General features: G+C 45.5%; 1 protein-coding gene across 6 annotated transcripts in view; it reads right to left on the bottom strand.

Moving 5' to 3' along the window:
* Window positions 1-26480, bottom strand: part of FAM117A (family with sequence similarity 117 member A) — a 54620-nt gene that overhangs the window by 17699 nt on the left and 10441 nt on the right. For 4 of the 6 annotated variants that reach the window (XM_023204422.2, XM_023204421.1, XM_023204425.1 and 1 more), the window contains exon 2: window positions 4616-4785. The exons of 1 other annotated variant lie outside the window; for it this stretch is intronic. In XM_023204422.2, the coding sequence (XP_023060190.1) occupies window positions 4616-4785 (170 nt within the window). Of the gene's footprint in view, window positions 1-4615; window positions 4786-19526; window positions 19559-26480 lie in introns of those variants that run through there. One more of the 6 variants, XM_023204427.1, reaches the window with a different exon arrangement.

The following is a 26480-nucleotide window of genomic DNA, read 5'->3' as shown; positions in this document are numbered from 1 at the left end:
CATGTTCAACTGAAATTCTGCAGGGAATCAGTCCCTTAGGTCTCCGGCCAAACAAAAAGGCCGGAAAAGGCTCTGAGGGTGGTCTGCTGGTCAGCACTGAAAACTGGCTGCAAGTGGCCAAGGCTACCATCTCTGGCCCTACAGTGACTATGCAACCCTCAGATTTTCCATCATGGCCCCATTTTCAAATGTTCAGTACTGTTGTCAAACTATGCTGAACAACTGGTCCTGTTCGCCAATCTGGAAAACAGGCAGTGTGCCCAGGCCCCCACACCCACAAAGAAAAACATTTTTCAAAGGTCCATGATGGTCAGACTGAATTGTGTGTCATCACGGTTGGGGCACTGGTTTGGAAAAACAGGGAGGATAGTACACAGGTAGGGGAAAGACACAGGAAGAGAAGTCTTCCCAGCGGGCATGCCTACCTTCACTTCTGGCCTTCCTCACACTCCATGTGGTTTGTCAAGACTTAAGCTTTTTTTTTTTTTCCAAAGGGTAAACTGGGGCTAAAGAAAAAAATCCTATCATAGAGGCTTCCCTGCCTTACCTGGGGAATGCAGAGGGAATGGGGCTGGGGATGAGTAGAATGGGGGGCTGGGCTGGGCAGGGTAGGTTCCCAGAGTCCTGTCCGTCAGCAGGATGAGACCAACAGGGGAACTTTGCTCAAACAGTCATTCCAGCTGTGATGAGACCACTTCCTCCCTCCAGAAAAGCACAAGAAGACTCAAAGGTTTACACAGCAAGAAGGAAGAGGGGTAACTGCAGCTACCAGCATGTACTGCCCTCACCCATCCTGGCCTGGGCCCAGCCACTAGGAGTGGCCAACACAAAGCAATCAGTGGCCAGCTCTAGTTTACCAACTGACCTGGTCATCTCTCCCATTGCTCAAAACATGCAGCTTCTCCAAAGCACTTCTTCCCCAATTACCATGTTCACACATCTCCTCCCAAAAACAACCAATATCCCAAATAACATACATCCACACCCTTCCTCTTTCCTTGCTCCAAATATTTGGGTAACCCAGCTCTCCATGTCAGACTGTAAATAGCCTGAGGACAATCCTTTGTAACTACCTAAGATCTTAAAACACAACGAGGAAGGAAGGCGATAATAGGATGAGATTGTTGGCACTAGTGGGCTATATTCAAGAACTGAAAGCTTTTCGCTCCATCTTCTACCCTGTGAAGAAGCCTCAAGTCTGTGGCATGCCCAGATATCTAGACAGCAGGTGTTCCATGCTTGCTGCCTAGATCTGAAGCTGGCTTGCAATGGGCAGGGCCCTGGTCTCCTCTCAGGGATTCAGACGAAGGAGCTGCTTAGCCTGAACCATAACTGCAGCTGCTGACCTCACTGCAAGGTATGCCCTGGGAATGCCAGGGCTGCTGGCTCTGGGTGGAGGGAGGTTAGGCAAGTAGGACAGTAGTAGTGAGTGCCCGCTAGTGAGGGAAGATGAAGCAGAAAATAACTACTACATGGGTACGACTAGGAGAGAAAGGGCAGGGGTAGGAACAGCCCCATCCCCGGCTTAAGGCAACTGGGAAAAGGTTCTGGCATTAGTCTTTTTTTTTTTTGACACGGAGTCTCACTTTGTTGCCAGGCTGGAGTGCAGTGGCATGATCTCGGTTTACTGCAACCTCTGCCTCCCGGGTTCAAGCGATTCTCCTGTCTCAGCCTCCCAAGTAGTTGGGACTACAGGTGTGAGCCACCATGCCCTGCTAATTTTTGTATTTTTAGTAGAGATGGGGTTTCACCATGTTGGCCAGGATGGTCTTGATCTCCTGACCTTGTGATCCGCCCGCCTCGGCCTCCCAAAGTGCTGGGATTATAGGCGTGAGCCACTGCACCTGGCCATATTAGTCCATTTTTAACAGCTTAAAAGCTTTCAAGGACTTTAGTAGATCCTGCCACCTTCCCTTCCCTCTGCCCCTCTCCATACACCTTCATATCTTTCCAGTCAAACCTCTCTTTCCTCTCCAGTCCTTTCTGGGTGATATCCCAGTGCTCAGTAGGGAAGGAACACCAGTTACTTAGGAATATGTCAGGTGAGCCTCAGACCTTCACAGTGTAATACTAGTGTTGAAGAGGGTAGCTTGGACCAGGCCAGGGGGCTTAAGCAGGAATTTGAATGGAGCCCAAAACCTAGAAGCAGCAAATTCCCAGAAGACCAGGAATGAAAGATGGGTAGAGTACATATTTTGGTTTGGATGCCTAGGTTGATCAGAATTCTCCATCTCCTGACTGCGGCCACAATATTGACAGGTTGCTAAGAGTTCCTCGAGGGCTGGAGCCCATCCCAGGGAAAGAGGAAAGCTGCATGGCTTGGCCTTGCCAGACCCACGGAGGCTCATCGCTGACCTCTGTCTTGCTGTGGCAAGAAGCCCAGACTTGTTATATAAAAGATCTGGCCTGCAGCTGGAGCCTAAGCAAAAACACACAGCCTAGGGCCCATGCCTCTAAACCCAGCCAGGGAACATCTGAGGCCAACCCTGCTTTGAGTTGACAAAGAGAAAGCTATCTGAGGAGTGGGATGGTGACTTCCTAAAAGGTTGAAAGCAGGAAATGACAGAGGCAGAAACAGGTGGGCTACACAGAAGCCTGCCATCTGACAAACAGGGATGGAATAATGGGCTTACACACTCAAAGGAATCTCAAAGTCCTGTTCCTCCAGGAAGCCCTCCTTGACTACAAACATATCTGGACTAAGCACTCCCATCAAAAGACAAAGTTGTGTGTGCTCCCAGGCCTGGGAGGAGGAAGCATTATTTATCCTACTTGCCTTTTCCAAAGGATAAAGGGAATGGCAGTGCTCAGGGCTCCCAGGAAGGAAGCCTACTCTCTCCTTCCTGGAGGGTATTCTCCTTTCACAGTCTATTTGTAGATCCAAAGAGGGCCATAATTTTAACTGCAGCAAATTCTTGTTGGTTCAAGGTGGGGTATTCCCATGAGAATTCCCCTTCTTTAAACTTCGCCAGATATTTGGCTCCATCTCATCGCTTGGCTGTCTGTTCACTGGCCCTCATAGAACTGGAATCCAGACTCATAGAGGCCAAATCTTGTCCTCATTTCCTTATTCTTCATTCCAACATGCCAAGAACAGTACTGGGCATTCAAACATTCACTAACGACATTTGAAAATGGATCGCTTTAACAAAATAAATAAAGGAAAGAAACTGACATGATGTAGTCAAAAGAAGTACCAAGCACTTTCACGCGTCATTTGGCCATCATGCCACCTACACGGAGGCAGACCAGGCACTCTCCACCCAGTTTGCAAAGGAAGAGCTGAATTGCCTGATGTCCCCCAGGATGAAGGGCTGACTCAGACCCTCACGTCCTGGCCACCCTGTTTCTGCCTATCTCGAAATAACTCATTTGCTTTGAAGATGAACAAGAGTGCGTTTAAACTGCATGAAAAGGGAGATTTGACTCTTAACAACTTAGCTGCTAAGAATGAAGTCCTGAATCAGATTAAGAAATGTCTGTATAATTTCATATATGAGATGGGTTCCTGCTCAGGCCGATGCTAGCTTATCCAAAAATTGATAAATGAACTGGATGATCTGCAGAAATTCTTTCCAAGCTTGGGATTCTTAATGAAAAGGCTGTCTTAATGAAAATACTGAAGGAGAGGAAGCTGGCTCCCCAGTCCTTGAATGGGTACACTGAAATCCCAGAGGGGGCTGCTGGCAAGGAAGAATTCCCCATTATCTGAGAACTTCCCATTCCTATGGCTCCAATGGGATCTATTCTGGCTCAGCGTACTTTTTGGCCACTTCTTTGGGAAATACAAACTCAATAGAATGTTGGCCTTGGTTTAATTTTAGCAAGGTAAATCTCATTTATTTTATTTATTTATTTTTTTTTGAGACGGAGTCTTGCTCTGTTGCCCAGGCTGGAGTGCAATGGCGCGATCTCAGCTCACTGCAACCTCTCCCTCCAGGGTTCAAACGATTGTCCTGCCTCAGCCTCCCGAGTAGCTGGGATTACAGGCGCCCGCCACCACGCCCAGCTAATTTTTGTATTTTTAGTAGAGATGGGGTTTCGCCATGTTAGCCAGGCTAGTTTCAAGCTCTTGACCTCAGGTGATCTGCCTGCCTAGGCCTCCCAAAGTGCTGAGATTATAGGCGTGAGTCACTGTGCCCAGCCTAAATCTTAATTTTTTAAAAAGCTAGAATAAACTCTAAAGTCAGCTGTTGATTACCCCAACACAAATATTCAAAGCTAAACTGAAAAACCCAGATTGACTTCTCTCTTCCACCAGGCAGGTGGAATGCAAACTCATTTCCGTGTATGTTTACAAAGAAAAACAGGGTGGCAAATTAGCAGGGTGTGGTGGCAGGCACCTGTAATCCCAGCCACTTGGGAGGATGAGGCACGAAAATCACTTGAACCCGGGAGGCAGAGGTTGCAGTGAGCCAAGATCGCACCACTGCACTCCAGCCTGGGTGACAAAAGGAGACTCTGTCTCAAGAAGATAAGACATTACATGGATAATATGTACAACCAAAACCCAAGACAAATTTATCGCAATGATTTGAGGAAGACCAAAGGCCTCCTCAGCCAGTTCTCCCACCCCTTCCTTATCCCTTATCCCATCAGGAGAGAGCTTCATTACCTGGGTGGCCTTGTCATTGGTGCAGCAGGTGAAGGCCCCATCAGCATCTCGTGGCCACTGGCCCAGAAGGTAGGAGCTGAGGATGGTGTCCAGGGAGAATGTACGCCGGACCTGAAGTGGCTGAGGCCTACACACTGACTTTTCTGGGGCCACCGAGCATGGGACGCTGGCTGCAAGAGAACACAGCCCGCACACCTTGCCATCAGCATGGAGGAAGGAGACGTGGCAATCACCTTCCTCCTCTAAGAGATGTGGCCTGCCTGCCCAGTCTTCACTCATACCCACCGCTGTCCTAAAAGAATTTGAAGCAGCCTGAAACAGCACATATGGTCTGACAAGAGCTTTCCTGACCTACTGAGCCAGCCTTTATCATGGGAAACAATTTATACCATTTTACTTTGGACTTGGACATTACTTTATAAATGTCCTATATCCTTTTCCTACCCCTAATGGACTATGAACCATGAACTCCTAGATCTCCACACAGTTTCCTGAGAGCAGCACTGTTTCCCATCATTAAAGATACAACTCTAAGTGGATAAAAAACAAATTTTCTTCTATCTTTTATCTCCTGCCCTTCTTCCTCCAGCACCTTTGCAGAGCTTAGGCACTGCACAAATTCATCCCCTTAACTGAAGGCCTCCTGTTCCTCTTCATACTTCCTTCAGGACTGGTTAGCTCCCTGGGGAACCCCGGTGGCTGACATATCGGAACTACTTTCAATTATTGAGGATTGAGGAATCTAGTTTATGGAAACATCCAAATTTTTTGGTTGTCTCCTCTGTCTCTGACTTCTACATAAATGGGGCAAAAATAAAGCAATTATAAATCCATTCATAGGCCAGGTGGTGGTGGCTCATGCTTGTAATCCCAGCACTACGGGAGGCGGGCAGGTCACTTGAGGTCAGGAGTTTGAGACCAGCCTGGCTAACATGGTGAAACCCCGTCTCTACCAAAAATACAAAAATTAGCCAGGCATAGTGGCGGGTGCCTGTAATCCCAGCTACTCAGGAGGCTGAGGCACGAGAATTGGTTGAACCTGGGAGGTGGAAGCTGCAGTAAGCCAAGATTGCACCACTGCACTCCAGCCTGGGTAACAGAGGAAGACTCTGTCTCAAAAAATAAATAAAATAAATAAATCCATTCATTTATTTTTACTTTGGTTAAAGCTTTCTAGAAGGAGGTAAAAGTTGAAACTGTGGATAAAATGTAAGCGTACTGGAACCATTTGGAAGTTGCAATCGTCTAAGTTGACCCTGTTTTCCATGGGAACTTGCAGTGAGCTGAGATCGCGCCACTGCACTCCAGCCTGGGCGACAGAGCGAGACTGTGTCTCAAAAAAAAATAATAATAATAAAAAAGATCTATGGCCGGGCGCAGTGGCTGATGCCTGTAACCCTAGCACTTTGGTAGGCGGAGGCAGGTGGATCACGAGGTCAGGAGATCAAGACCATCCTGGCTAACACGGTGAAACCCCGTCTCTACTAAAAATACAAAAAAATTAGCCAGGCATGGTAGCAGGCGCCTGTAGTCCCAGCTACTTGCGAAGCCGAGGCAGGAGAATGGCATGAACCTGGGAGGCAGAGCTTGTAGTAAGCCGAGACCACGCCACCGCACTCCAGCCTGGGCAACAGAGCAAGATTCTGTCTCTCAAAAAAAAAAAAAAAACCTATAAAGGCTCTTTCTTTTAAACAGAACAAAATGCTTTCACATCTGTAGTAATCCCTTAATAATTCATGTGTATTTAGCACAGCAAAAAGAACCTAGGAGGTATAAATAAACCTGAAGAACTTTATATTAAAAAGACACTAAAAGGTTGGCAGTTCCTCAAAAAGTGAAACATAGAATTACCATATGACCCAGCAATTCCACTCCTAGGTATATACCCAGAAAAAACCGAAAGCAGGGACTTGAAGCATTTTTCACAACAGCCAAAAGTTGGGAGCAACCTGAGCATCCATGAATGGAGAAATGGATAAACAAATGCAGCACGTCCATACTGTGGAATACTATTCAGTCTTCAAAAGGAAGGCAATTCTGACACACGCTACAGTCTGACACACGCTACAATACAGATGATGCTGAGTTAAGTAAGCAAGACAAAAGGACAAATATTGTGTTTTTCTTGAGGTATCTAGAATAAGCAAATTCATAGGGGAAAAAAAAAAAATAGAATAGACTTTACCAAGGGCTTAAGAGGAGGAGGGGGAGTAGGAGTTATTGTTTAATGGATACACAGTCTCTGGTATGATGAAATTCAGGTTCTAGAAATGGACCCTGGTTATGGTTGCGCAACATTGTAAATGTACGTAATGCCAGTGAACATAAGGTTTTATGGTCAAAATAGTAGGTATATATTTTACTACAGTTAAAAAAAAAAAAAAAGAAAAGAAACTAACATACCAATACAGTGAAACCTCGTCCCTACTAAAAATACAAAAATTAGCCGAGCGTGATGGTGTGCACCTGTAATCCCAGCTACTCGGGAGGCTGAGACAGGAGAATTGCTTGAACCCAGGAGGTGGAGGTTACAATGAGCTGAGATCATGCCACTGCACTCCAGCCTGGGCAACAGAGCAAGACTCCATCTCAAGAAAAAAAGAAAAAAAAAAAAAAAAAGGACACTAACAACACTACCTCCATTCTCCAAATTCATTGAAGCATTTACATACATTTTGCCATAGTTGTAATCAGTAGGAAATGTGCTATATTATGTTCTGCCTGGTTCCACCTATTTCATATACCTTTTCCCATGTATTAACGATCTACATATTTGTTATTTTAAAAGACTGTATAATATGCCGGGCGCGGTGGCTCAAGCCTGTAATCCCAGCACTTTGGGAGGCCGAGACGGGCGGATCACAAGGTCAGGAGATCGAGACCATCCTGGCTAACACGGTGAAACCCCGTCTCTACTAAAATACAAAAAATTAGCCGGGCGTGTTAGCGGGCGCCTGTAGTCCCAGCTACTCGGGAGGCTGAGGCAGGAGAATGGCGTGAACCCAGGAGGCGGAGCTTGCAGTGAGCTGAGATCCGGCCACTGCACTCCAGCCTGGGCGACAGAGCGAGGCCCCCACTCAAAAATAAAAAAAAAAAAAAAAAAAAAAGACTGTATAATATTCCTCCAGGTTGATGTACACTAGTTTGCTTAGCCATTCCCATATTTTTGTCTTTTCCTTTTCCTTTGTCTTTTTTGAGTCAGGGTCTCGCTGTGTTGCCCAGGCTGGTCTTGAACTCCTGGGCTCAAGTGATTCTCCTGCCTCGGCCTCCCAAAGTGCTGGGATTACAGGCATGAGCCACCACACCCAACCCATTCCTGTATTTTTGAACATTTGAGGGATTCCTCTCCAATTTGGATATCAAAAATGTTACTATATGGCCAACTTTTACTGTGTGTTTTTATCTAATCCCTGGCATAGTTCTACATCATCTCACTCAGCCATCATATATGTGCTTATTTAAAACAAGTGAATAATTTATAACTACAACACTAAGTGTGAACTGTAGAAAAGTCAGGAAATATAGAAATATAAACAAACAGAAAAAAAAAAAAACCCTCAACTCTCAACATCCAGAGATAACCAATGCTATGAGAAATATAAACTTACAGGTCTTACCTCTTCTGTGTGTGTGGTGTGTGTGTATATATGCTTTACAATTTAAAATGAGATCATACTCTACGTATTGTTTTGGTATATGTTTTTACCTTATAAACATCTTTCCAAATCAATATATATTGATGTTAAAACACATCATTTTAAATGATCTTCACGTTCCTAGATTAAACGTCTTCAAAGGCTCTCTTTCAAAGATGGAGGTAAAGCCTTCATGTGGTCCCACTTACCTGTCCTTTACACCTCACTCTTCCTCATAGTCGCTAAATCTCAGACAAACTATACTGCATGCCATTTCCCACCCATGTCCCAAGCCTTCCCTCCTCTGAGGTTTTGCATGGGCCCAGGGTTAAAATCTGTTCATCTGTCAGGACCAGCCTTACTGCCTCCACTCCACCAAGCCTTCTGCATCCACTGGAATCCCCTGGAAGCAATGTCTTGGAATTTTCTGTTTCCTCAGTACTTTGTACTCTTCTAGTAATGAGCACCTTCTCTTGAGGAATAGGGCATTTGTAACTCCTAGATAATAAACAGCCTGAGGCCAAGGGTGGGCTCTATGTATCCCCCACAATGTCTAAAGCATAGGGCTGGCAATTGGCAGCCACCTAAGTATTTGAATAAAATTGAAAAACCTTCACAAGAAGGGTCAACTGGCTCTGCTTTTACCAGGGGTTCTGACTTTGCATGCGTGCTCAACACACCCACTTGGGGTAAAGATCCCATAGCTGCTTGTCTTTTTTTCTCTCTCTGAGGCTCAGGAAGGCCCAACCTTTCTTACCCTTCCTTCAACCTTGTTGCCTAGTAAGTTGGTGACAGGTACGCTGGGTTAAAGGTGCAACTTTATCTCTACACCAGCATTTCAACCAATCATTTTCCTAACCTGGGTTTAAAATCAAAAGGTAGCAATCCGGATATTTCTGGGTGCTTCTGACCCACATCAGCAGCCAGCTCAGGCCAGAATGCTGTCCTCCAAAACTGTCTATTAGAGTCCACTGATGAGGCAGGGACTCTGGAAAGCGGATTTACAAAATTACATGACAGATAACCAAAGAGGCAGATGGGCCACGGACGAGCAAGTGATTGGCATAAGGGGTAGGATCTCATCATCCTAAAGGCTGCTTTTACAGCTCCAACAATTCTAGGCTTACCTGCTGTAATTCCCATTATCCTGTTCCCCACACTACTACTCCCAACTTCCAAACATCTCATTAATAACCGATTATCATCCAACAAAACCTAACTCAACTAATTTTAAAACAAATTATAATAATTCACAACACCAAAGGACAAACCCGATCTCTTTCAAAGGAAAAGGAGTAGGACTCCAGGGCTGAGGGATAAGTGACAGGAGAAAGGTTTCCTGGACCTACTTCTCTCATCCCCTCATCTGAAGTCAATGCAAAAATCTCTTTTAGATTCTTTCCTTACTGAGACCCTAAAGCTATCTCATGTTTATGTTGTGCTTTAAAGTTTGGTTCCATCCCCACAAAGTACTTTGGTGTGCTGTAATCTTTTACTCTCCTGTCAGCTGTAAAAGGGGATAGGGAAAGACTGTTAAGGAAGACTAAGGCACAAAGAAGCTTAGTCTCTCATTAGTCTGCTTCACTCTATAAGTCTGCAGCAGTCCCACATCTAAATCCAACACTCCTAAATCAGTCTTCCAACCACTCACTGCGGCTCACATCCCTTTTCTATCAGGGACACCCTCTGAGGCTGCTGGAACACCTGCCTAGACACCTAGGATGAATAGATTTTTTACTGATAGCTTCTTTTTAGCACCTAATGGAGGAGATGGCAGGCCCAATCCTATTGTTTCCAATGACCTACTTTTTGTTTTGCTTTTGTTTGTTTCTTGAGGAAGTCTTTGAAACTTGAAGTAAAGGACTCTATTATCTCCTAGGGATAACTTTAACCCATTTTATATTAGTTTCCATCACTCTTCATATCCTACCCTGATATTCAATGAGTCCAATCTCTAGGACAATAGTCATAGGTGGTACTTTGCTCCCAGTACTCACAGGGCTGGGGAGCACCCAAAATCCTGGAATGTGATGTGAGAATCCAACCAACGCATTTTGGTAAACTCTACGTTCTTTCCGGCTCCCTCTGACCAGTTATCCATTAAGACTCTGGACTTGGTGGGTCCCGACTTGTTCCTCCATGTACAAAAAAAGTCACACAAATAGCAGAAAAGAAATACAAAGGGAAAAAAAGGAGGGAGTGGGAAGGATTGAGGAGAAACCAAGGAAACCCCAATCCAGAATCTGCAGCCCCTGACTCGCTCTCCCCTGGCAGACATGCAAGGATCTCACTACATCTAAATCAAACAAGAGGACTTGCCTCAGTTTCTTTTCCTTAAATGAAGAGATGGCTGGGTCTCAGCCTTACTTCCACAGAGGCCACATCCTGGCGCAGGGTGCTGGCACAGCACCTTGCTGGCCACGAGATGACAGAATTACCTTCTGTTTCAGAGTCCTTAGCAAGGCTCCACTACCCTCCCAAATCTCCAAATTCTTGGCATGTCCCAGCTCTTTTGAGGAGACTAAAATACCATATTTCCTTTAAGCCTAGGAAATAAGGGAGGGGACTTTTTTAAAAAAAAATTAGATTTTAATAGTTAAAAAAAACTACCACTTATTTCACAAACCTCCTCGCAAGTGGTTTGGTAAGCACCTGCTTCTTTGGACATCAAAATTGGCTAAGGGCTAAACCAAGGTGTCAGTTTCCCCCAAATGCAAAAACCAAGGTGTCAGTTTCCCCCAAATGCAACACAAACCAAAGCCAAAATGAGACAGACATGTCTTGTGCCATTCTTGAAGGGGCTGCAGGCTGACGCAGCATGTCCCCCCTGGATATCTAGTAGGAGCTAAGAGGTGGGGAGGGTAGGTCTGACTACAGCCAATGCCACCCAACCTCACTGGGCTTGCTCTCCCTCTGGCACAGTCCTGGCCTAAGTTACCTCTGAGGGATGTTGTAAAGAAATGAAGAGATGAAATACACTTTGAAGCCTTAGTTAGATTATGTCAAATCAATTAATGTCCTTTAGGATTGAAGGTGTAGGTGAAGGAGTCCGGAAAGAGGAGACTACCCAAAGACATGCAGAGTAAGCCCTAGACCCTGTATCCGTAGACCTACACTCTCCTGGGCCCCTGGGAAGATGCTCATTTTTAATGTCAAAGCCCTTTCCTTTATTAGTGACTGTCCAACCCAGGAATAAGTGATGCAGGGTAGAATATAAAGCTGCTTGCAGACTGGGGCATCAGCAGCTTCAGGTCAACACTTAAGTTCTGCTGCCCAATGAGATTGACCCTCAATAGGGAACGTCCCCTAAGAAATCTTCTAGGTGAGCCTAGTTGAGATAGAGGCTCTTGGGTTTATCCTCCACGGGCATACCGGAAAGATCTGGGCATCGGGTTCTGCCCTGCACTTGTGTGATTATTGTTAAAGGAGAAGCAGCATTGAGAAGTCACAACGGTTGCTTGTGGTTGGAAGATGAACTGGTTTCATTTCTGGAAAGTACCCCTCTCAGATTTAGGAAATAGGGGAGGGAAATATGACAATAGGCTTCCCTATCAGAGAAGAGAAGCCCATATCATGACAGGCCATGACAAAGCAGCAGGCTGTTGGGGCACTAGCTGGGTGGCTGCAGGAGGGTGGAGTGTCCTGTTTACAGCACCGTGGGGTATTATCAGCCCATCGCATGCAGCAGCCTCCACAGCCCAACCACCTGGTGAAGCACCCTGGCACCAAGCCAGGCCATTTCACCATGCAGCTGAGCAGTGGCAGATGCTTTGGTTCTTGGGCAACGGCAAATGGAAAAAACAAAACAAAACAGCACACACAGGAGATAAGAAGCCTTAGGTGCTATCTTCCAGAGCCACTTGGTCCTGTCTCCCAACTGCTACACTAGTATGGCTTTAGGGAAAGGGAGCTATATAAGCGGAGAGGGCCAGCGGTCAAGTATCTGCCTGTTGGGGGAAAGGCAACACGGAAGAAGGCACACAAACGACAGATAAGACAATGAACCCAGAGCAAAAGATGGGCCGGGCACACTACAGCAGACTGATGCCCTTGGTAAGCAGATTTTGAGCGCTCACTACAAGCCATCTGTCTGTGGTAAACACTGGAGGAGTAAGACAGGAACCTGCTGATGAGATTGAAGTGAGCAAGGCTGATGCAACTGATCTCTAAGTGCCAGGCTACCAGGCACGATGCTCTTCACAGCGTGACCAGAGATAGACTGTGGGGTAGAGGCTTAGCACTTTACAAGGGGAAACAAGCCCCTGACCAGTGGGTTCTGGCTGGGCATCTAGGGGGCATGCTCTACTTATTTCACTATCTTTGAGGTGATATAGGAGAGAAAAGCCTGTGAAATAAAGACAAGGCTACTCTCCACCCATCGTAGTCATCCCAAAATACCCAAGAAGGACTACAGAAGGAAAATGAGAGAGGCAGCCAATGAGATCTTACACATGACAAAAACTCAACAAATAGCTGGTTCAACAAACAAGCTATGAGTCATTTTCTCATGGCATCAAAACTTGAAGCATTATTAGCACAGTCTTCTCATTTCCCCTGTTTTTTGTTTTTATTTTTTATTTTTATTTTTTTGATCTCACCTCTCCCCTTAAAGAAAAAACAACTCTTATTATAATAACAGAAACTACACACATGTTAGAAGAAGAAAATGCAGACAAACAAAAACTGAAAATGACGAACTATGCATGCCCCCACTCAGAGATCACCACTGTGCTCACCAGTTCCGATCTCTCTCCATGCACGAGCCTGCATATGTATTTTTAGTAAAATGAGGTCGTATTACACAAGCTTTTCTACAACCTGTTTTTTTTTTTTCAGTCAGTGATCTTCACTTAAGGAGGAGAAGCAGGCAGGGTCAGAGCAGCATGGGTAGACACAGATCCTGTCCTGTCCTGTCCTGTCCTAGTTGTGATGCAGCATTTCTGTTAGAGGGAAATGTTAATCTGGAGTAGAACAAAGTAAAATAGAGATTCAGAATTTCTAAACATTTCCCCAATAACAGATTTGCAGTAAGCAGGGGAAGTTCCTCCTAGCAGCTTCACAGGGATTATTTTTCTATTTCAGCACATTTGTTGGGATTAAACAGGGCAGGCCATCTTCTGAGCTCCCTGTGGTCCAGTGCTGCTTAACTGCTTAACTAGGGATGGGTGGGTTTGTGGGGAAGTTGTAGTGAAACTGAAATTTCCAATATGACTGTACAAGAGTTAGAAGCCCTCCTTGGAAAGCCCAAGGAGACCCCATCCATCCCAGCTGAAAAAATTAAATCTGGAGCTCCAAACACTTCTTTCAACAACACTTCTTTCAATAGCTATCCTTAACAGGTAGAAGCAACTAAAGAAACTACATTAGAAAGAAAGAAGAAAAATGATAATACCCCATGTTATCCCTACCAATAAGACTACCCCAAATAAAAAAAAGAGTGACGATATTTATACACACATGAAAAACTTCTCAGCCAGGCTCTCAATTACTGACTCCATATTTAAGTGTACAGCTTAAGTGAGAGCCATTGAAAGCATTTCTGGCTGTGTGTCCAACTTCCCAAGATGCAGACCACATCTGTAGGCAGCTGGAGAGACAGGCCAAGAGAAACCCTTCTGGAGATGTCATTGTGGGAAAAAAATAAGGAATACATTGGTTCTTTGTAACAGCAAGGAGAAAAAGGGTGAACCCAAAGTCTACGTGTGTATATAAAAAGAGTAGACAGCAGTTACTTAGACATTTGTTCAATTCTTAAGAAGCTGCAGTTAGAAGAAAAGGAAGTGGTGTGAACTTTTCACCTTTTATCTGAATTCTCTGAAGAGTTCTGTAGGATTTCAACATTTTTAAAACAAAACACTAGCAGTTACAGATTGGAATATACTTTCCTTTGGGATCTCCATGGCCTTTGCAAGAATAGCATAAATAGCACATAGCCTAGCCCCCTAGCTCTAAAAAAAAAAAAAAAATTCTTACTCCATGGTTATTTGGGAGTGATAGATTCCTGGAGGGCTGTTATAAACTCAAAGGACAGGCATAAACCCTTCATATCTTCACTTCTCACAGGAATCTGATTCCCATCAAGTGGGAAAGAAATCATGAAGCCCAGTCAGCTCTTAGGTAGTGTTTTAAGTAAGGTGAAGGAAAAACAAAGATTAGGGAAGTTCAAAGACAAAAAATCCTACAAAAGGACAACTATGATTGAAACTGTACTCTGATTTCTGTTCTGGAAATGTGCACCCCCACAAGCTCACGAATTCTCTTATGGATGAGGGAGTTGAGCTTCCAAGGTGATGCAGGGCCTATGACGCACCCCCCTGCAGAGAGGTGAACTGATTTCTCCACGGTCATAGAGCAAACTGAGACCTTTTATCACCCAAACAGAAGATTTCTGAAAGTACATTTCCTACCCTGTGTTTTGTTGTCAGACGCAACTATGTCATGACCTCCTGGCACCCTTGGTTCAGGAACTATTCCATGGGTTGGAAGGGTTCTATTCCTTTCCCTTGCTGGAAACAGGATGATCACACCTGGGTCTCAGGAACACTAGTATACCCACTGGGCATGTTGGGTGGGCCAAGGTAGGAAGACAATTTTTAAATGAGGGATTGACCAGGTATGGTGGCTCCTACCAGTAAGTCCAGCACTTTGGGAGGCCAAGACAGGAGAATCACTTGAGTCCAGGAGGTTGAGACCAGCTTGGGCAACACAGCAAGACTCCACCTCTACAAAAAAGAAAAAATAGGCTGGGCGCAGTGGCTCATGCCTGTAATCCCAGCACTTTGGGAGGTCAAGGCAGGCAGATCACAAGGTCAGGAGCTCGAGACCATCCTGGCTAACACAGTGAAAGCCCGTCTCTACTAAAAATACAAAAAAATTAGCCAGGCGTGGTGGCGGGCACCTGTAGACCCAGCTACTTGGGGGGCTAAGGCAGGAGCATGGTGTGAACCCGGGAGGCGGGGATTGCAGTGAGCCAAGATTGCGCCACTGCATTCCAGCCTGGGTACAGAGTGAGACTCCATTTCAAAAAAAAAAATGAAAAAAAAAGAAAAACAAAAAAGAAAAAAAATTTTTATTAGCTGGCATGGGGGCATGATATGCCTGTAGTCCCAGATACTGGGGAGGCTGAGGTTGGGAGGACTGCTTGAGCCCGAGAGGTTGAGGCTGCAGTGAGCTATGATTATGCCACTGCACTCCAGTCTGGGTGACAGTGAGACCCTGTCTTAAAAAAAAGAAAGGTGTGGGGGGGGTCCCTTTTCCAGTGAGGAAGGTAGAAAGCAAGTGAAAGAAGGAAAAGGAAATCAGAACAGGATTAGAGATAACTTTGGGATAATCAAAATAATTTCTGCTTTATGAACAAACCATGACTTATTTTTGGCTCCATTCAGCTTGCCTTCTCCCTGACTTAAACTGCCAGACAGCAGCATACAGTCATCACTCGGCATCCGTAGGGGATTAGTTTCAGGACCTCCTGCAGATACCAAAAGCTATGGATGCTCAAGTCCTTCATATAAAATAGTGTAGTATTTGCATATGGACTAAGCACATCCTCCCATGTACTTTATTATTTGTTTATTTATTTTTCTTTTGATTCGGGGTTTTGCTCTGTTGCCCAGGCAACACAGTTCACTGCAACCTCAAGCTCCTGGGCTCAAGTGATTCTCCCTCCTTGGCCTTGCAAAGTGCTGGGATTACAGGCATGACCCACCTGAGCCTCCCGGGTAGCTGGGACAACAGGTGCGAACTACTTTGCCTAGCTAATTTTTAAATTTTTTTGTAGAGACAGGATCTCTCTATGTTGCCTAGGCTGGTCTCGAACTCCTGCGCTCAAGCGATTCTCGTGCTTTGGCCTCCAAAAATGCTGGGATTATAGGTGTGAGCCACCTTGCCCGGCCTCCCTGCATTCTCACACTTTATCTCTAAATTACTTATAATACCTAATATAATGTAAATGCTATATAAATAGTTGTCATACTGTATTATTTAAGAAATAATGACAAGAAACCAGGCATGGTGGCTCACACCTGTCATCCCAGCACTTTGGGAGACTGGGGCAGGAGGATCACTTGAGCCCAGGAGTCTGAGACCAGCCTGGGCAACATAAAGCATGTCTCTACAAAAAATTTTAAAAATTAACCAGGTGTGGTGATATGTGCCTGTAAGCCTAGCTACTCTGGAGGCTGAGGTGGGAGGATTGCTTGAGCCAAGGAAGTCAAAGCTGCAGTGAGCTGTGATCGCATCACTGCACTCCAGCCTGGGTGACAGAGTGAGACTCTGTCTCAAAAAGAAAAAAAGAAAAGAGAAGAGAAGAGAAGAGAAAAGAAAAGAAAGAAAAAAGAAAGAACAAGAAAAATTAAGTCTAGGGGCCGGGTGCGTTGGCTCAAGCCTGTAATCCCAGCACTTTGGGAGGCCCAGACGGGCGGATCACGAGGTCAGGAGATCGAGACCATCCTGGCTAACACAGTGAAACCCCATCTCTACTAAAAAATACAAAAAACTGGCCGGGCGCGGTGGCTCAAGCCTGTAATCCCAGCACTTTGGGAGGCCGAGACAGGCGGATCACGAGGTCAGGAGATCGAGACCATCCTGGCTAACACGGTGAAACCCCGTCTCTACTAAAAAAATACAAAAAAACTAGCCAGGCGAGGTGGCGGCGCCTGCAGTCCCAGCTACTCGGGAGGCTGAGGCAGGAGAATGGCGGGAACCCGGGGGCGGAACTTGCAGTGAGCCGAGATCCAGCCACTGCACTCCAGCCTGGGCGACAGAGCAAGACTCCGTCTCAAAAAAAAAAAAAAAAACAAAAAACAAAAAACAAAAACCTAACCGGGCGAAGTGGCAGGCGCCTGTAGTCCCAGCTTCCCCCCAGGAGGGTGAGGCAGGAGAATGGCGTAAACCCAGGAGGCGGAGCTTGCAGTGAGCTGAGATCCGGCCACTGCACTCCAGCCTGGGCGACAGAGCGAGACTCCGTCTCAACCAAAAAAAAATACAAAAACCTAACCGGGCGAGGTGGCAGGCGCCTGTAGTCCCAGCTTCCCCGGAGGGTGAGGCAGGAGAATGGCGTAAACCCAGGAGGCGGAGCTTGCAGTGAGCTGAGATCCGGCCACAGCACTCCAGCCTGGGCAACACAGCGAGACTCCGTCTCAAAAAAAAAAAAAAAAGAAAGAAAAATTAAGTCTGTACAATTTTTTTCCAAGTATTTTTGATACTCAGTTGGTAGTACCCACAGATGCAGAACCCACAGATGCAGAGGGCTGATGGTATATGTTTTAGCAACTGATACTCAAGTTAAAAACCTACAAACATTGACAAAATTTGATGGTCCCATTTTGTTGCCGTCCCTCCAGTGATTTCAAAGGCCAAAAGAGAATTTTTTGGTTATTCTTCTTTTGAACTGCTCATGTCAACACTCACATCTATTAGTGCTAATTCAGAACTGGCTTTATGCAACTCCCAGAGTAATAGCTCTATCAGGAAGAGTTCTCAACAAATGCCAAAACCGCTGGGTCAAAGGTCATAGGGAACAGAAGATTTATATAATCCCAAAGTATTACCCCCAGAAACCACTTACAAAGAGAATAATGTACTTTTATAGCCTGGGGGCTACCATACCACCTCAAGTGATCCAACTGAGCCTGACTAGCAGTGGACATTCTGGCATTATGTATCACCTAAAGTGACATTTTATGAAGTACATAGCTTTATCCATGAGATGTTCTTGTCAGAAATGTTTAACCTGAATCTAATCAGGTCCCAGATCTAACTTCGCATTTACAGGAAATACAGGGGATATAGGAGCAAGTTAGATATACCATGAGGAAACAGAAAAATCCAGTGTGGGACAACTAGAGACAACTGATGCCCACTTTTCAAAATGTTAGTCATAAAAAATAAATACAACAAAATAAGAAACAGGAGTGGGAAGTAGTTCCAGATTGAGAGACTTTTAAAACAGACATAACCAAAAGGGGACTTTGGCTGGGTTCTGATCAAAAACAAGAGCCATCAAAGGGAAAATTTGAAAATGGACTAGATGACATCTCTAGTCCATTTCTGCCTTTGGCAATGCCACAATTACTTTTGCACCAACCTAATAGATGCTGTCATTTCATTACGTATAATGATGGTATTACGATTATGGAGAAGGATGTTTTTATTCTTAGGAGATGCCACTGTTATGAAGTGACAAATGTCATGATAATTGCAACTTACTGTCAAATTGTGCACCCAAAAAAGTGCATATGGATGTATATACGTGCATATGTGGGTATGTCTAGACACACACATATATATATAAATAGAAGGAGAAAAGATAGATGAGACCATTGTGGCAAAAGTTATCAGTGGGTCTAGGTGAAAGATAAATAGGTAGACATTGTGCTTCTAACTTTTCTGTAGGTTTGAAATTTTCCAAAATAAAGTTGTAAGAAAAAAAATACTGCCTTCATTTAGGAAGACAAATTCAATTCACTCCTCAGCAAGGACCTAAACCCTTTAGCGTTTCAACATTGGCAGGTTATAGCCAAATTCAGCTGGGTTCCTGGACTTCTAATTTGGGGGACTGAAGGTAGGCAAGAAATAAAAGCATGGATAAGGCTGAGGCAAGGAACTGAAGCTCACAAGATGTAAGTTAATGCAAGGTAGAATCAAGATACTAAACTAAATTAAGAAGTGTCGTGTCATCCCAGGAGCAAGACCAAGACTACAGGCAGAATTAAGAGCTTCCTGTAAGTCCAGAAACATGGCTGGAGTAGGATATAACCTCAGATATACACAGCCAAGTGGTCCCTTGGCATCCGTTTGTCATGATTGCTCTTCAAAAGGAATGCAGAAACCAGTGAGATCCCAGAGAGAGAGGTAAAAATGGCTAAATGGAGGGTAGCTTGATCCCAAGGGGGAAGGAAAATGAATTAGAATTTATCAGTAGTCTTCCTTGTGGGTGCAAACATAAAGGATAGTAAAAAGGCTTTAGTTAGAATAAGAGAGAGTCTAGCTAGATAGATAAAAGGTTGAATGAGGGTGGCTAGACTCTGCCTCTGAACAGCCTCTGGAAGAGATAATTACACATCCCCAGCTGTCTCAGTATTTACCCTTGAAGACAGGAGACTGTACCCAGATGAGTTTGGGCCTCCTCTAGTTCTAGAATTCCCCACCTATTAAAGGGTAAATAAGAGATGGCTACTGACCAATCAGCTAAATTGAAAGCTCAGAACGCATGCTATTATCTGGGGCAAGATAAGTAGGAAAGAAAAAGCACAAAGTCAAAGGGAGATTTGCCTTACCTAGGCTGATCAAACAGCTGTGTTGTAGGCTCCCAGATGATCTCTCCCACCTCCTTCACCAAGCAGGAGAATATAAATAGCACTCAGTTTACCTGTGGCTAGCCACAAGCAGATATCTGGTCACATGACTGGGCAAGCTGGGAGTAACCATCAAGTAGACATGAACACTCAGAGGGCACGTTTGCTCTCTCGCTACAGCTCACTAGGTTGGACTCTGTCAGGACCCTCTGCTCCTAACCCTGACTGATTCATTTTGCTCTGGGCTATGGGGAGGAAGTTGGGGGGCACTCATAAGGAACAATTATTCAAGTTCCTCAGGGCCAGGAAGGTCACAGTAACAGAATTTGCTCTGCCTTCAGGATCAAAGACCCTAGTAGGGTTATTCTTCTCAACCCCTGCATCCTTGAAAATTTGTGTGAACCATCTCAACCCACTTGCAGAAATTCTTCTCTGATCATCTCCAACTCTGTAGTCAAGCTCTATCTACTTCATGCCCCCAGCTTCAAAAAAGGGAGATACCTAAGAGACCACAACATCCCATCTAGTGATTCCTTACCTGGGCCCTGATATTTTGGAACATACCTCAAATCAGCGGCAAATTCCCATGCTGAGCTCTAGCTGTGAAAGAACCCCAAAGTGCACTGGGCAACATTCCAGGGCAGACCCTGCTTTGAAGCCCTGGTCTTGCTGATTGTTCAGATTTCCTAAGGGAAGCCCAAAGGTTATGTAGTGCCTCCAGGGTAAACCTAGTCTGAAAAGCAAGATTAGATGGCCCTTCCAGAAAGAGTGTTGAAGATATCACTTTGGAAAGATTCCTCCTACCCTCAATATATGCTGATGGCTTCATATCAGAAGGGTGCTTATGAGGTCACCTCTCCTGTGCTTCCAGAGGCAGAGGAGTGGGTGGCAACACCACTGGAAGGTAAGTTATACCCTCTTCCCCTGTATATGATGGGTTTTGGATCTGTTCTGAGATCAGGAATGCTTAACAGTAATGTCACCTTTTTTTATAACTCAAGTAAAAAGGCTTATCCTCATGAAGCAAAAACAAAATTGATCCAGGGAAACACTGGGACATTAATTACCAATAAGTCCTAACCAAACCTCTAAGAATTAGAAGGTCCAGGCTCAGTTATCATGGTCCTCTCTGAGCAGACAGCATTGCCACTTGCACAGCAGCTCCAACACAGACCTCTAAGCTTCAGACAACCCAACAGGAATTTGGGTGCAGCCTCTTCTCATCCTCCTGCATCTTGCCCTGATTCTGGTTGTCAACTACCGGGCACTTACGTTAGGGGAGGGAAAGAGCCTGAGGAATCAGAGAACGGTGGGGGCAGGGTGTATAGCTTCATCACTGCCTAAGGACAAACAATCTAAGTATATAAGCTGGGGTAACAATATAGTAAGTGCTCATGGATCTATTTCATACAACTAGCTGGGCCCCTGAAAAAAAATCCTTTGATGACAACTTAACCATGGTCAGAATTAATTAAGTCTAAGGTAGCTACAGGTGGGCATTTCAGATAAAGGATGCATTCTAAAACTAAAGATTTTCAGGAAAATGTTTTCTCTATGTTAAGAATTCGAGTAGGACATATTCATTCACTTACCCCCAACTCTGGCAGCTGGGGGAAAACATCAGTAAGCAAAAATGACAAGAATAATTCGGCCGGGCGCGGTGGCTCAAGCCTGTAATCCCAGCACTTTGGGAGGCCGAGACGGGCGGATCACGAGGTCAGGAGATCGAGACCATCCTGGCTAACACGGTGAAACCCCGTCTCTACTAAAAAATGCAAAAAAAACTAGCCGGGTGAGGTGGCGGGCGCCTGTAGTCCCAGCTACTCGGGAGGCTGAGGCAGGAGAATGGCGTAAACCCGGGAGGCGGAGCTTGCAGTGAGCCAAGATCTGGCCACTGCACTCCAGCCTGGGCGACAGAGCGAGACTCCGTCTCAAAAAAAAAAAAAAATAATAATAATAATTCAAGGGCCTTCAAGGAGCACAAACAGATGCATAACATGTGGTTTGGTGTGAGAGGAAAGGGGCCGGCACACAAGCGGCAGTGTCTAAACCTCTAGCTCTGGCTGCTTAGCAATGATTACCAGATCCACCCCTCCTTGGGCCCTGTGGTTAATGAAAGGTTTTCACTGACTAAAATTGAGCCATCTCTTTGTGCATGAAGTTGTAACTCCTGATCTACTTGATACAATGTGCTGCACTGAACCATGCAACCTGCTCACTCACAAGGCGGTGGGTACAACCAATCGACTGGTACATAGCAGAGGAAAGCCGTCTGGCCTAGGCCTATACCTGGCATCACTTTGTAAACCAAACCCACTCCTTTTTCCCTCATATCTCAACTATATAAATGAGGTAATAGTCCCCCATGGCTCTGGCACAGCAGGGCCTTCCGGTTTCATGTATTTTAAGAAATGAAGGCTGGGTGCGGTGGCTCACTCCTGTAATCTCAGCCCTCTGGGAGGGCAAGGTGGGTGGATCACAAGGTCAGGAGATCAAGACCATCCTGGCCAACATGGTGAAACCTCATCTCTACTAAAATACACAAAAAATTAGCCGGGCATGGTGGCACACACCTGCAGTCGCAGCTACTCGAGAGGCTGAGGCAGGGGAATTGCTTGAACCCGGGAGGCGGAAGTTGCAGTGAGCCAAGATTGCGCCATTGCACTCCAGCCTGGTGACAGAGCAAGACTCTATCTCAAAAAAAAAAAAAAAAAAAGAAATGAAGAGAGTCGAGGGCAGAGCACAAGAGCACAGTGACAGTGTTTCTTGGCCTAAGGAAGCAGTTTCTCTAGAAGGTTCCTGGCCATTCTGAATATGCTCAGTGTGCTTCAGCAGACAGCTGCAACCCTGCTGACTCCACTGCTGGGTCAATGTGGGGCATGGACTGGGCTGGGACACACAGCAGCGGGCACCCAATCAGCTCTCAGAATCTGACGCTAACCTGGTCCAGCTAGAGAGTAAGGACCAGCTATGGTCTCCTGAGAAGTGGCCTACTATAACGGTCAATACCTGGGCCTACATACTGCCTCCGCCCCGTGTACTATGTGAACTCAGATAGATCACTTAACTTCTCTGAGTGTCAGTTGTTCCATCTGTTAAATGGGGAGAGTAAGATATGTTATCAGGATGTAGAAGAAAATTTCCATTCCAGAGAACTCTTAGTGCAGTCAAATTAGTCTCAAATATATCCAAGTGTTAAGTATCTTATTTGGAAATAACTTCAAATTTATAGATGCAAGAGTAAGAACAGTACATAGAACACCCATATAATCTTTACACAGATTTGCCTATTGTAACAGCTGCCCCATTTGCTTTACTGTCTGCTTTCTTCACATGTACTTTTTCTTACACATGCTCAAACACACCCACATGTCCACAACAAGCAAGACACACACTCATATTCAGACACACACGCACACACACACACTTTCCTTCACTGGGTTTTTGTGTGGTGTTCTATTTGAAAAGAACAGGGAACTACTGGAGGAGGGGAGGATCAAGATGAAGAGGAAGCGAAGGACGCATGGCTATTTCGTGATGGTTCCACAGCTCTGTTCCTTTTTCTTTGTCTACAATGCAAACAGCAAGCACTCAGGTGTTCCTGCTTTAGAGATGAGCTATTATTGGCTGGGCGTGGTGGCTCATGACTGTAATCCCAGCACTTTGGGAGGCCGAGGCGGACGGATCACCTGAGGTCAGGAGTTCGAGACCAACTGGCTAACATGGTGAAACTCCCTCTCTACTAAAAATACAAAAATTAGCCAGGCGTGGTGGCATGTGCCTGTAATCTCAGCTACTCTGGGGGTTGAGGCAGGAGAATCACTTGGCAGAGGTTGCAGTGAGCCGAGATTATGCCATTGCACTCCAGCCTGGGCGGCAAGAGCAAAACTCCATCTCAAAAAAAGATGAGCTATTACACGCACAGGTACCAGAAAAAGTGCTTGGTATATATGATTATTAGTTACTATATTTTTTAAAACAACAAACCCCATAAAAAAACAACAAACCCCACAAAAAACAACAAAGCATTTACATGAACCATGGAAACAGCTTTATCATACAGAAGCATTTTTGTAGTATTTGTTGTAATGGGATTTTACCTTGTGAAGTTGGGAAATAACTAGGAAAGAAAGGTTTCAGCTGGGTACGATGGCTCACGCCTATAATCCCAGCACTTTGGGAGGCTGAGGCAGGTGGATCACCTGAGGTCAGGAGTTCGAAACCAGCCTGGCCAACATGGTGAAACCCTGTCTCTACTAAAAACACGAAAATTAGCCAGGTGTGGTGGTGGGTGCCTGTAATCCTCCCGGCTACTTGGGAGGTTGAGGCAGAAGAATCGCTTGAACCCAGGAGGCGGAGGTTGCAGTGAGCTGGGACTGTGCCACTGCACTCAGCCTGAGCAACAAAAGCAAACTCTGTCTACAAAAAAAAAAGGCTGGGCGCGGTGGCTCACACCTATAATCCCAGCACTTTGGGAGGCCCAGGCGGGTGGATCACGAGGTCAAGAGATCGAGACCATCCTGGCCAACATGGTGAAACCTCACTTCTACTAATAAATGCAAAAATTAGCTGGGCATGGTGGCATGTGCCTGTAGTCCTAGCTACTCAAGAGGCTGAGGCAGGAGAATCACTTGAACCCAGAAGGCGAAGGGTGCAGTGAGACAAGATCACGCCACTGTACTCCAACCTGGCAACAGAGCGAGACTTGGTCTCAAAAAAAAAAAAAAAAAGAAAGAAAGAAAGGTTTCACACAAGCATATGGTTATTAGAATATTAAAGACTTCTGGGCCAGGCGCAGTGGCTCGTGTCTGTAATCCCAGCACTTTGGGAGGCTGAGATGGGCAGATCACAAGGTCAGGAGTTTGAGACCAGCCTGGCCAGTAGTGGTGAAACCCTGTCTCTACTAAAAATACAAAAAAATTAGCTGGGCATGGTGGTGGGTGCCTGTAATCCCAGCTACTCAGGAGGCTGAGGCAGGAGAAATGCTTGAACCTGGGAGGTGGAGGTTGCAGTGAGCCAAGATTGCACCACTGCACTCTGGTCTGGGCAACAGAGTGAGCCTCCGTCTCAGAAAAAAAAAAAAGATTTCTAGGCCAAGTGCAATGGCTCATGCCTGTAATCCCAGCACTTTGGGAGGCGGAGGAAGGAGGATCACTTGAGCCCAGGAGTTTGAGACCAGCCTGGGCAACATAGTGAGACCCCATCTCTATTAAAAAAAAAAAAAAAGAATTCTATACAGAGTCTGCTTTGGAGGTAAGAGTAGCCTGTAATCCACTTGGGAAGGTTAGATAACCTCTAAGAAGTCAATTCTCCACGATACATAGTCCCTAGATGGAGCTTTCTCCCAGAGTTCAAGGCCTTCCTATTTCCCTTACTGGGCACATGCCTGTCACGGAAGAGCACTATCATACATTACAATGACTCCACTTTCAGTTAACCTAAAGCTAGGAGAGGGAGACATGCTCAGACAGATCCTACGCCCCCCCAGGCTTCTTTCCCACTAGAAGCAGGGTGATGGTTACACCAGGGGTCCCCTACAGAGAAGACTAAGCTATTATCATGGCACAATGCCACTTGCATCTACTCCTGCCCCTGCCATAGGAACACATCACCCACATGTATTCCCAGATGCTTTTCTGGATTTCACATAATCACACATAAGAAAGAAACCTTTTCCTGTAAGATCTATCTTTGCATGTCTCCCTAACATGGCCTTGCCCCAAGCTCAGTAACCATGACCACCCCACAGAGGCAGAAAAACTTGGTTTGCCTCCTATGTCCTATCTGTCCCTGGTTAGCTACTCATTCTACATGGAAATGGTATATCTCAAACCAGCTGAAAACACTCAAAAACTGCCACCATATCACACATGTAATAATGTATTAATAGTAACCATCATCTTCCAACTACCCACACCAAGTGAGTATTTATGGTGTGGATAGTCACCTTGGGGTGCTAAAGGAAGAAACAGACTTCTTTGCAGCCCAGTTTCCAATTCTTCTTTTTTCCTGAGACAGTCTCGCTATGTCACACAGACTGGAGGGCAGTGGCGCAGTCTTGGCTCACTGCAACCTTCGCCTCCGGACTCAAGTGATTCTCCTACCTTAGCCTCCCGAGTAGCTGGGACTAGAGGCAGGTGTCAACACGCCCTGCTAATTTTTGTAGTTTTAGTGGAGATGGAGTTTCACCATGTTGGCCAGGCTAGTCTCAAACTCCTGACCTCAAGTGATCTGCCTGCCTCGGCCTCTCAAACTGCTGGGATTACAGGAGTGAGCCACCACACCTGGCTCCAATTCTCTCTTGCTTAGCTTAACAAATGAATCTTTGCTCCTGGAATACAGATATATAAACAGAGGAGAAACAAATGCTGGAGGTGTGCTGGGCAGGTAGTAGTGGATGCCAGCCTGAGACAAAATTCACAACGGACTTTTTCTGCATATGTGGGAAATGCCCTTTGCCTAATTAAGCAAAAGGGGTTTATTAGTCATTTGGTCTTGGACAAGTACTTCCTTTCCGGGCCTCAGTTTCCTTATCTGCAAAAACAATGAAATGCCACCTGCACCTGCAGGACTGTTGTGAAGATGCATGAAAAACAGTTGAGAGTTCGTTCCCATCAGAAGCACCACAGACCTAAACAAAGGGAACATGTTGTCAAAACTAATGAACGCCAGGCACAGTGGCTCAAGCCTGTAATCCCAGCACTTTGAGAGGGTGAGGCGGTTGGATCACCTGAGGTCAGGAGTTCAAAACCAGTCTGGCCAACATAATGAAACGCTGTTTCTATTACAAATATAAAAACGGGAAGCTGAGGCAGGAGAAGCACTTGAACTTAGGAGGTGGAGGTTGCAGTCAGCAGAGATTGCACCACTGCACTTCAGCCTGGGTAACAGAGTGAGACTCTGTCTCAAAACAAACAAACAAAAAACCTAATGCTA

The sequence above is a fragment of the Piliocolobus tephrosceles genome, chromosome 16 (genome assembly GCF_002776525.5).
Source record: "Piliocolobus tephrosceles isolate RC106 chromosome 16, ASM277652v3, whole genome shotgun sequence".
NCBI lineage: Eukaryota > Metazoa > Chordata > Mammalia > Primates > Cercopithecidae > Piliocolobus > Piliocolobus tephrosceles.
The sequence above is the reverse complement of the archived record's forward strand: the minus strand, read 5'-3'. Positions and strand labels throughout refer to the sequence as shown.